The sequence below is a fragment of the Dendropsophus ebraccatus genome, chromosome 1, assembly GCF_027789765.1.
Source record: "Dendropsophus ebraccatus isolate aDenEbr1 chromosome 1, aDenEbr1.pat, whole genome shotgun sequence".
Lineage (NCBI taxonomy): Eukaryota > Metazoa > Chordata > Amphibia > Anura > Hylidae > Dendropsophus > Dendropsophus ebraccatus.
In genome coordinates this window covers 105,988,120-106,000,164 of record NC_091454.1, presented here as the reverse complement: position 1 = coordinate 106,000,164, position 12,045 = coordinate 105,988,120, and the positions used below count along the sequence as shown (strand labels likewise).

General features: G+C 45.7%; 1 protein-coding gene across 2 annotated transcripts in view; it reads right to left on the bottom strand.

Moving 5' to 3' along the window:
* CFTR (CF transmembrane conductance regulator) overlaps window positions 1–12,045 on the bottom strand; it is a 140,335-nt gene that overhangs the window by 118,336 nt on the left and 9,954 nt on the right. For both annotated transcript variants that reach the window (XM_069976449.1, XM_069976459.1), the window contains exon 2: window positions 1,464–1,574. In XM_069976449.1, coding sequence (XP_069832550.1) covers window positions 1,464–1,574 — 111 coding nt within the window. The remainder of the gene's footprint in view (window positions 1–1,463; window positions 1,575–12,045) is intronic.

Here is a 12,045-nt window from a genome sequence, read left to right as displayed (position 1 = left end):
AACATGCCGAGACATGCCGTAATGCACGTGACCTTCATTGGATCAGAATATGGGTAGCGCGCATTACGGTCTTGGTGTGTTTGTATCCATAAATACCAAAATCTGAAGATAGGTATTCACCACTGATTGACTGGAGAAGGATGCAGCAGACACCCTGAAAAAAGGAGTCCTTGAAACCATGGATACAGCCAAAGGCTGTATCCATGTTATCATGGCAGCCCTAGGGAGGCATCTAAGTTCTCCAGCCACCAGAAGTTAAATGTCAAACATTTGGGGCGAGAGAACATTGCCGTACCCAAACAGTTTTGCAAGTCCGCTCAACACTATTCAGGAGGCTGCACAGTGCACTACTGCAGGAGCACAGAGCCACAACTAAACAAATTACACCTTGTTAATCTTGCTGCTGGCTGTCAGATGGATTATGACTTATTAGCTATGCAAGAGACAGGACCTTGGCTGGACTTTGACTGGATTTTATTATAAAAAGTCACAAAATTTAGGTTTTATATATTTGGTGATGAATGGATAATAAGTTATTCAATCATGTAATCACCTGAGTGAGTGCCACTGTTTTTCTACTTGCTACTTTTCTGTGTGTATGCGGCTTGAGCACAACACGACTTTCCTCTTGGGATTTCCAATTGACTGCAACCCACATACACTGGTGTAATGCCATCTTGTTTTTGAAGGGATTGCAACTTGAAAATGTGCTCAACTAGGATGGCTTTAATTACATAAGGGGGTGAGTATACATTTTATAATGGAGAGGAGAACACATCACAGAAAAATGTGTCTGAATTACTCCTTAATGCCATAATACAGTGAGAGTTTCTTTGCCAACATATGCTGCTATTCTGTGCATTTATTCCTCTCTTATGGACAGTATTTTAATTGACACTGATTGCATTATCCCATAATGACTGAGGACACAAAATACCATTGTAGAATGGGTTCTTGCCTTTGATAGTTTCTCCTAGTAACATTACAGTAGGAATACTGCCTTATCTTTCGTTACAGATGGTATTTATGAATATCCAACTGTTCATTCTTCAGCTCTAGTACATCATTATCAGTCCAAGTCCGTAGAAGCGCGCATGCGCGCGAAATGGCCATCATGTTAACGCTGTGAAGGTGTATGGCGTCTGCCCGCATGAGTTGATGTCTTTATGGACTTTTAACTGCACATGTAATAAAGAAGTCGTTGTGCCACATATGGGTGAGTGCCCTCATCTTTCTCTTTTTGCTTGGACTGTTCGTATACTATTGTATGAGGAGCACCCCATGGAAGACTGAGACATAGTCCAGAGTGCTAGGTAATACTCCATAAATAAGCCGCCGATAGAGAGTGGTGCCGGTGATCTCTACACACGTGTACATCATTATCAGGTTATTACAACAAGGACAACATGCTGGCTTGATTTTAGGATATGATTTAAACACCAAAACTTTGCTCATCTTAGTACCTTTCAAGCCGCTCAGACAGATTGTCTGCCGAGTCCCCAGCAGGAATTTGATAAATGTCCGACAATTCTAATCGTTGCCTGTATCCTTTCTTCAGAATAGGCTTGGTCCAACTGAAATGGAACAAATTTTACATATTTTAAAGGCAAAATAATATTTACAGACAGTCATTGGTTCTGTTGATAATGTTAGTAAATACAGCTATACAATCATGGATATTATGACTGAAAAAAAAACCTAATTAGTCTTTTATAGCTTTTCTACTAGTTTAGTCTGTCTGGTCTGAAATCTTCAAAGAGCAACCATGCCCAACTGAAATCCTCAAATGAGATAGGATAGAATATAATAAACCGAAGAAAACATGGCACAGACACCTCGGGTAAAACCTTTGGAGGATCTGTGGACAAGATAAGTGATAAAGCCGCTCACCTGAGAGCCCCATGGGCTTAATGCATATCACCCCTCAAACCAGGGTACAGCTGGCATCCAGGCGTACAGTGGCCATGAGACCACACAGTGGGCCAAAAGGTCAAGAGAACAGTAAATAGGACTAGTGCTAAAACAGGCTGCTAAGCTGACTTTACCAAAGTAAATGGGAAACTTCCAGAGAGGGGCCCATATCTAATAGAAACATAAGAAATAAAAACAGACTATGGTACTTACTAGGCCAGTGCTGGCCTAGTAAGTACCATAGTCAAATGAGATAGAAACACAGAAACATAGAAGATTGTCAGCAGAAAAACACCACTGGGTCCATCTAGTTTGCCCTTTTTGGTATTGCCTTTCTTATTATCTTAGGATAGATATATGCTTCTCCCAGGCAGGTTTACATTCTGTTATCGTAGATTTACCAACCACATCTGCTGGAAGTTTGTTCCAGGTATCTACTACTCTTTCAGTAAAGTAATATTTTCTCACATTCCTTCTTATCTTTCCCCCCAACTAACCTCTCACTGTGTCCTCTTCTTCTTGAGTTCAGTTTTTTTCTGAAAACACTTCCCTCCTGAACCTTATTTAGTCCTTTAACATACTTAAAGGTTTCAATCATGTCCCCCCTTTCTCTTCTTTCCTACAGACTATACAGATTCAAATCCTTAAGTTTTTCCTGATATGTTTTTTGCATAACAGCCTCCACCACTTCTGCAGCTGTCTTTGGACCAGTCAGCGAGATCAGTGCTTGTTTATAGTGCCTTTGCACAGCAAGACAAACCGAACGGCCAGGCTGCACAAATGATCCTTGTATCATTCTTGCATCCATGGAAACTGTCAGTTTCCCTTTGTTATCGGCCACACATCTCCTATTTACACAGGAAGATGTGTGTCCAATAACAATACATTTTTAGGCCTTCCCAAAAAAAATGATAGCTGTTACTTTTACTCAGGCTGATTATCGTTTCTACCAACGCTCCTGGATAATAAATGGACTTTGTGAAATGCCCTTAAAGGAGCCCTGACCACTTTTTTTGCCTTTGAAGTATACATTCCTTAATGTAAAACATATCCATCCCCTAACTGTATAATCATTACCTGATATTCTGTTTGCATCCATTTGTTCTTCATGTGTTTAGTGCATATCTACATAGAGTGCTTTATTCTACTAAAATGTCATCCCTATAAAACCTTAAAGGGGTTATCCAGCGCTACAAAAACATGGCCACTTTCCCCCTACTGTTGTCTCCAGATTGGGTGGGGTTTTGAAACTCAGTTCCATTGAAGTAAATGGAGCTTAATTGCAAATTGCACCTGAACTGGAGACAACAGTAGGGGGAAAAGTGGCCATGTTTTTGTAGCGCTGGATAACCCCTTTAACTGTTTGGTTAAATTCACTCTCTGGCACCAAATTTTACACATAACTGACTGTGAAAAACCAACACATTTTACCATACTCAATATTGGATTTCAATCTTGAAAATGTTTTACAATTCCTTCTATTGTTTTACTTGGCTAACTGTGTATGGACAGCACATTAGAAACATCACTTTATAAATCGGGTGGGGGGGGGGCACTGCTTGAACATGGATTTTTACATAGAAGGGGCCAGATTACAGAAATATAATACTTTAAATAACTGATTATTATCACATATGTTTACACAAATCACATAATTTTTAAAAGTAACATCCCTAAACAGTCATACATCTACTAAATAACAACACTATGCAGGAAGCAAGAAATATCACCATACTATAACTGGACAGTATATTAAAGCCAATATTATTAAAAAGGTATATTAAAATACCATCATACCATGACCACACTTTACCACCACATAGCAACTTTCACCATTCTGATACTGAGTAAAAAACATTACATACTGACCAATATTATTTCAACACAGTGGCTGTATAGTTGTAACTAAAGCTACTGTATGGTGGTGGGCTGAGACAATCTCTCTTGAAACCCAAAGCAGGGATTACAGAATGTGCCCCACCATTGATCAGTGAGGAAAAGTATATTACCTGTTGGAAAGAAAAACAGTCATTTACTGGCCTTATCATACCCTTTTTTCCCAAGCAATATTAAAAGTGAATCTAACCTGCTGATAGCTCCCTATTGTGCAAGGGGCACTGAGGATGAAGGTATGTCTCTTACCTTCATCCTCAGCACGTTACCCCGTTTAGGCCATTTAGAGCACTGGAGGAGGGGCTACAGTCCCCAGAGCACTGATGCGGCCTGCCCCAGTCCAGCCCATTCCACCTTTAATCATTAGAAGGGGTGGGTCTTCTGGTGGCGCATCAGTGCTATAGGGGACGTTAGCCCCACTCCCAGTACTCCAAACTGCCTTTCTAGATGCTGGATTAAACTTCAAGTTGCATAAAAACAGCACTGAGGAGGAAGGTACAAGACTTACCCTCATCCTCAGCATGCCGTGCACAATAGGGAGCTATCAGCAGGTTACATTTGTCTAACCTACTAATAGTTTCCCTTTAAGCATTTGTATTTATTATACATACTACCAATTTCCTTTCATCACATCCTAAATCCTATAAAAGTTTGTGTATTCAAATTGAAACACTGAGTACTGTTTTAGCACAAATCTGACAAAGGTTTTAGCTATAATGTATTCCAATTTCTGGGATAAATTGTATTTAAAGGTTTATTTTCAACATCAAAAGTTATCCTCTATCCTCAGGATAAAGCTGGTTGGTGGGGCCCAACTGCTGAGCTCAATGCTTGGAATAAAGCCCAATAGAGAATAAGTGGAGTGCAACATTTTTTCAGGACACTGTTTTCCTCTGTTGGGATTGGTGGGGGTCCCAGTGGTCGTATGCCCACCAATCAGCATGCTATTGTCTATTATCTGGACTGGGGATAACTTTTGATGTTGGAAATACCCCTTTAATATTTCTGGCTGCAGGAAGTCATGTCCCTCCTGTGAAACCCTTCATAAGTTTAATTGCAATAAACGGTTATCTGCTTTAATCAGTAATGTAATCTGCTAGTTCGTTGCTCGTTTACTGAGTCTATTACACAGCTCACCCATTGTAAAGCAAGGGGTGCACGGACATTGCTAGCGATGTCCGTGCAACCCTTGCTTAGTTCATACATACCTGACCACATACCTGATCCTTGGTGCTTCTGCCAGCTCCCCAGTATCTTCCTGTCTTCTGCCTGGTTTCGCAGCAGCTGTAAGTTCTGCAGAGCCAGCCTCTGAAATGACAGGTGGCACAGCCAACCACTGGCTGCGGTCCGTGACTAGCTGAGCAGCCCATCACTTCAGTTCCACCGGTGGCTGCAGGCAGAAGACAGGATGATACCAAGGAGCAAGCAGAAGCACCAGGGAGCGTGGTCATTTATGTATGAACTTTTATTTTACACAATCATCAGCCGTCGGTCAAAACCTAAAGAAATTGGCAGATTATCACTCCCTGTTATAGGGTGCTTACTGACCAACCAGCAATCTGCTGTTTAAAGTTACTAAAGTACATTGTTTTGTGATGGGAGAAAACTGTACAGATGAACTTTCTATATGTCAGGGAACTCAGCGCAATTAAGCTGATTTGGTTCTCTGGAGCTCAGTATAAAGCTCCTGTGCAGCTCACAGCACGTAAAGTGAAGTTTTAAGGTTATCTAGTGCTACAAAAACATGGCCACTTTCTTTTAGAGACAACACGACTCTTGTCTCCAGTTCAGGTGCGGGTTGCAGTTAAGCTCCATTCACTTCAATTGAACTGAGCAGCAAAACCTCGCCAAAGCTGGAGACAAGAGTGGGGCTGTCTCTGGAAGAAAGTGGCCATGTTTTTGTAGAGCTGGATAAGCCCAGCACGTGGCAGGTAGTCATCTCTGGTATAAAGCTGCAGCTGCAGCAGCGGCCAATACGTGACGCGACCTGCACAGGAGATTTATACAGTACCCAATTGGGATGATTGGTTCCCTTTAAAGTGGTTATCCATCACTACAAAAACATGACTACTTTCTTCCAGAGACAGCAGAACTCTTGTCTCCAGTTCAGTTGTGGTTTGCAATTAAGCTTCATTGACATCAATGGAACTGAATTAGAAAACCCTACTCAAACTGGAGAAAAGAGTGGTGCTGACTCTGAAAGAAAGTGGCCATATTTTTGTTGCGCTGGATAACCCCTTTAAGGTACAACAGGGAGTTTATTTACTTACTTTACGAACACAAGAAATTGTAGAAGTGCATAGATCATAATACTCTTATGTTCGACGGATTGATTACTTGATTTCTTTAATTTAAGCATCAGGTTACTGCAGCACAATGACCTTCACACAATTACTTTCATACCATTTCATATGAGCTATGTCAGTTGTGCAAGCAAGTACCTTTCATCAACACAAGCTGATTTTTTCTATACAGTATGCATGACAAAGATCTAAAACCCAACAATGTTTATTGTAAGACAGGTTTATGAGTGCAGAGACAGAGTGCAGAGAAGTATACAAATTGATACCAAATGTTTGTGACATTGTACACATTGTATTAAGTGTAATATTTGGCTCAGTTCGAGTGGTATACCTTGTGGTTTAAATGTATTTGCCGTGTAGAATAGTACAGTCTGCACTGCTATTTTAAGCAGAGGCATGAGTTAAAAAAAAGCACAGATATAGCACTGTATAACACACAGTGGAGCACTACTCTGTTTTCATGGCTACACTATTGTATTGTGGAAAGGTACATAAAGGAGTAGGAACTATTGTCTATTGCCTGACTCCTTGCTCCTAAAGGTAAGCATTGATGTATGCTGTACATTTTCTGTCTTGATGGCCTGATGTAAACATCACCCCTCACATACATTTGTCTCACCTGCATGCTGATGTGCTGTGTTACCATAATGTTGCTCTGTTGGATGTGTCTGGCAATGGCTACATCTACATGGCTACATTTTTCTACAACAGATGCCTATGGTGACAGACAGTAGCGGTCTTTGGCACCAAGCACCCCAAGCAATCACTTGGGGCCCCCAACATCCAGGGGGGCCCCCTTGCCCCGCTCTTCTCTTGTGCTCAAGACCACTAGACAGGGCCGCTGCCCCGCTCGCTGCTGTAATCTGAACTGTAACTATGAGCACTCGCAATGAGCGCTCACACTTACATGCAGGGCTGTGCAGTCGGTAAGCTGCAGCTCTGACTCCAACTCCGACTCCGACGCCTGAATTTTATCAGGACCGACTCCGACTCCTGAATTTTATCAGGACCGGCTCCGACTCCTGACTCTGACTCCTGCTCCTTCATAAATGGCTGGTCAGATACCAGGGGAGTTATTTATCACACTGGTTCAGCAGTTTCTCCCTAATGTCCTACATGATCCTGGGGCGACTTCTGAGTGAATAAAGGAATACTGTATATAAAGCAGCTTCTCCTGTGTGCAGAGGATTCAGCCAGTCTCCAGCCTCCATGTCCTGAACAACTAGACTAGATGGAGGAGGTGGTTTTCCTGCTGACAATCTTCGATGTTTCTAACTAATATTCACCATACACAAAGAAACACTGCTAACACTGCCAAATCCCTGTGATACAGAGGGGTCAGCCATACTGATAGAGTCACACATAGTGATGTTGAGGGTCACTGTGGGGGCAAGCAATAGCACACACACACACACACACAGCCTGCTGCAGCCATAGCACACACACACACACACACACACAGCCTGCTGCAGCCATAGCGCGCACACACACACACACACACACACACACACACACACACAGCCTGCTGCAGCCATAGCACACACACACACGCACAGCCTGCTGCAGCCATAGCACACACACACACACAGCCTGCTGCAGCCATAGCACACACACACAAAGCCTGCTGCAGCCATAGCACACACACACACAGCATGCTGCAGCCATAGCACACATACATACATACATACATACATATACACAAACACACACACACACACACAGCCTGCTGCAGCCATAGCGCACACACACACAGCTGCTGCAGCCATAGCACACACACACAAAGCCTGCTGCAGCCATAGCACACACACACACAGCATGCTGCAGCCATAGCACACATACATACATACATACATATACACACACACATACACAAACACACACACACACACAGCCTGCTGCAGCCATAGCGCACGCACACACACACACACAGCTGCTGCCATAGAACACTGAAGAAAAACACACAATCTTCTACCAGAGAGAAAACACCACACAGGATATCTTCATATTACACTACTGCTGAAATACAATCATCCAGCATCCAGGAAGAGAACAGCACAGATCTCCCCCCATACAATGGATTCTTCCAGCTTAGAAACAAACTGCCAAATAGTGGCTGACAACTTTTCCCTGACCACCCTTATGTAATAGAGCCAGTGATCTATTAGAATGTTGCTCATAAAATATATTGATGAGCAAAACTTATAAAATTCAATTCTAAATTGTTTAAAGATTTTTTTAAAGCTGGAGTCGGAACATTTTTTTCCCGACTCCAACTCCGACTCCAGCCAAAACTAGCTCCAACTCCGACTCCAGCCAAAACTAGCTCCGACTCGACTCCGACTCCACAGCCCTGGTTACATGCAGCAGCAGCACTGACAGGGCGGGAGCCATTGGCTCCCTTCCTGTCAGTCACTCTTGTGGCCGCAGGAAGTGTTTTCCCTGCGGTCACAAGTGGCCGCTCTGTCCTTGTGGTGTCGGTGCTCCAGTGTCATCACTGGAGCATCGGCGCCAGGACAAGGGGAGCGCGGCCACAAGAGTGAAGAGAAGAGGAGACGCCCGGACCCAGGTGAGTATAAGTGTTTGTTTTATTGTGTTATATACTATATGGGAGTGGGAGCACACAGGGGCCTGTGTAACTGGGGGAGCGCACCGCAGGGGTCTATATAAATGGGGGGAGCACACAGTGGGGCTATATAACGGGGAAGACACAGGGGGGCTATATATAACTGGGGGAGCACACGGGGGGCTATAGACTACTGGAGCTTCACAGACGGGTCTATATACTACTTGGGTCAGCACACAGGGGGTCTATATACTACTTGGGGCAGCAGAATGGGGTCCATAAATAACTGGGGGAGCACACAGGAGGTCTATATCCAAGTGGGGGAGAACACAGGGGGGCTATATACTACTGGGGGAGCACACAGGGGGTCTATATACTACTGGGGGAGCACACAGGGGGTCTATATACTACTGGGGTAGCACACAGGGGGTCTATATACTACTGGGGTAGCACACAGGGGTCTATATACTACTGGTGGGGCACACAGGGGGTCTATATACTACTGGGGGAACACACAGGGGTCTATATACTACTGGTGGGGCACACAAGGGGTCTATATACTACTTGGGGCAGCAGAATGGGGTCTATGTACAACTGGGGGAGCACACAGGAGGTCTATATCCAAGTGGGGGAGCACATAGGGGGTCTATATACTACTGAGGGAGCACACAGGGGGTCTATATACTACTGGGGGAGCACACAGGGGGTCTATATACTACTGGAGTAGCACACAGGTGGTCTATATACTACTGGGGTAGCACATAGGGGTCTATATACTACTGATGGGGCACACAGGGGGTCTATATACTAATGGGGGAACACACTGGGGTCTATATACTACTGGTGGGGCACACAGGGGGTCTATATACTACTAGGGGAACACACAGGAGTCTATATACTACTGGTGGGGCACACAGGGGGTCTATATACTGTTGAGGCAGCACACAGGGGGTCCATATATAACTGGGGGGGCACACAGGGGTCTATATACTACTGGGGCAGCACACAGGGGGGTCTATATAATACTGGAGGAGCACACAGAGGTCTATATACTACTGGCGGGGCACACAGGGGGATCTATATACTACTGGGGGAACACACAGAGGGTCTATATACTACTGGTGGGGCACACTGGGGGTCTATATACTACTGGGGGCAGCACACAGGGGGTTTATTTACTGATGGAGAAGCACACAGTGGTCTATATACTACTGGGGGAGCACACAGGGATCTATGTAATACTGGTGGAGCACACAGGGGGTCTATATACTACTGGGGAAACCACACAGGGGGTTTATATACTACTGGAGGAGCACACAGGGGTCAATATCCAAGTGGGGGAGCACACAGGAGGTCAATATCCAAGTGGGGGAGCACACAGGAGGTCTATATCCAGGTGGGGGAGCACACAGGGGGGCTATATACCACTGAGGGAGCTATATACAAGTGGGGGAGCACACAGGGGGTCTATATACTAGTGGGGGAGCACACAGGGGGTATATGCAACTCGGGGCAGCACACGGGGTATATACGACTGGGGGCAGTACACAGGGGGTTTATATACAACTGGGACAGCACACAGGGGGTCTATATACTTTTGGGGGAGCACACGGGGGACTATACATAACTAGGGGAACACACAGGTGTCTATACACTACTGGGGGAAGCACACAAGGGGTATATACTACTTAGGGGAAGCACACAAGGGGTATATACTACTGGCGGCTGCGCACAAGGGGTATATACTACAAGGGGTATATAGGGCAGCACACAGCGGTCTATTGTTGTGTAGTGCGTGTCGAGGGGGGGGCCCCAGACATAACTTCGCTTGGGGCCCCAGAAATGCCAAGACCGCCCCTGGTGACAGATGCCTCTGTATGACCTTCATTGGATGACTCTGATAAACATATACACACAGCAGCCTAGGTAGAGTGTAATGGTGAAGGAGACCAAGTGGAAAGTATAAATGGATGATTAGGGCCAAAGTTTCTCAGCTACCTCTGTGTCTGGGTCACAATAGGGTTCACTGCAGTCACAGGGGCTAAAGTGATTTTACCAGACGCCCACACTCTTCAACCTTGCGCAGTGAATAGAAAGTTGCTATTGTATGTGTAATCTCCTGGTGTTGGTTGGGTGCCCTGGATGGTGAGGTACAAGTGACTAACCAGAGAGAGAGTGTAACAAAAAATGGTAAACACTTTGTATTGCTTGTGGTTGCAACCCACTGGGGTACATCATGTTCAGGGACTCACTGCCCCCAGGCCACGTTCTCTGCTCCACCCCCCTACTGTATGCCTTGAGCTTCCTCCTCTGGTCACTCCCCTGCTGCTTCCACCATGGCTGCAGTTCCTGGTCTGCCCTCTAGGCTGCAATGTAACGTCATGTACTGGCTGCAACTGAAAGGGCCAATGCATGCCTCTCTAATTTATCCATCACATGTTCCTTTGCTGGCATAACCTATTTAAAGCTGATCCGCCTGCTCACCTGTGCCAGTGCCGTATTTACCACTAGGCATGTGTGGTCCGGTGCCTAGGGAAGCACCTTGCAGGGGGGCAGCACCAGGGAGCAGGGGGTATGGTGATATTAGTCAGGTCTGGTATGGCGAAACCACGCTCCTATTTCTTGCCTGGTTTTGTCTGCATGTGGTGACGTACAGTAAATGTAGGAACGCGGCCTAAGTATTATCAGATATCAATGTGATGTTCCCAAACTAGAAAATCCTGATGCTAATTGGTGAGAGAAGATGGGGTCTTCAGGTTCAGTGCCTAGGGAAGCAGCAGCTGTTAATAGGGCCCTGACCTGTCCCTGAGCAATATTGTGGTTTTGTTATAAGGTGTGTGGTCACCCTGTATCCCACTGCCTCCACCCCAGACTGGTCACCCTGTATCCCACTGCCCCCACTTCAGACTGGTCACCCTGTTTCCCCCTGCCCGCACCCTAGACTGGTCCCCCTGTATCCCCTGCCCCTACTTACGACTGGTCACCCTGTATCCGCCTGCCCCCACCCTAGACTGGTCACCCTGTATCCCACTGCCCCCACTTCAGACTGGTCACCCTGTTTCCCCCTGCCCGCTCCCTAGACTGGTCACCCTGTATCCCCTGCCCCTACTTACAACTGGTCACCCTGTATCCCCCTCCCCCCACCCTAGACTGGTCACCTTGTATCCCCCTGCCCCCCCCCGAGACTGGTCACCCTGTATCCCCCTGCCCCCACTTCAGACTTGTCACCCTGTTTCCCCCTGCCTGCACCCTAGACTGGTCACCCTGTATCCCCTGCCCCTACTTACGACTGGTCACCCTGTATCCGCCTGCCCCCACCCTAGACTGGTCACCCTGTATCCCCCTGCCCCCACCCTAGACTGGGCACCCTGTATC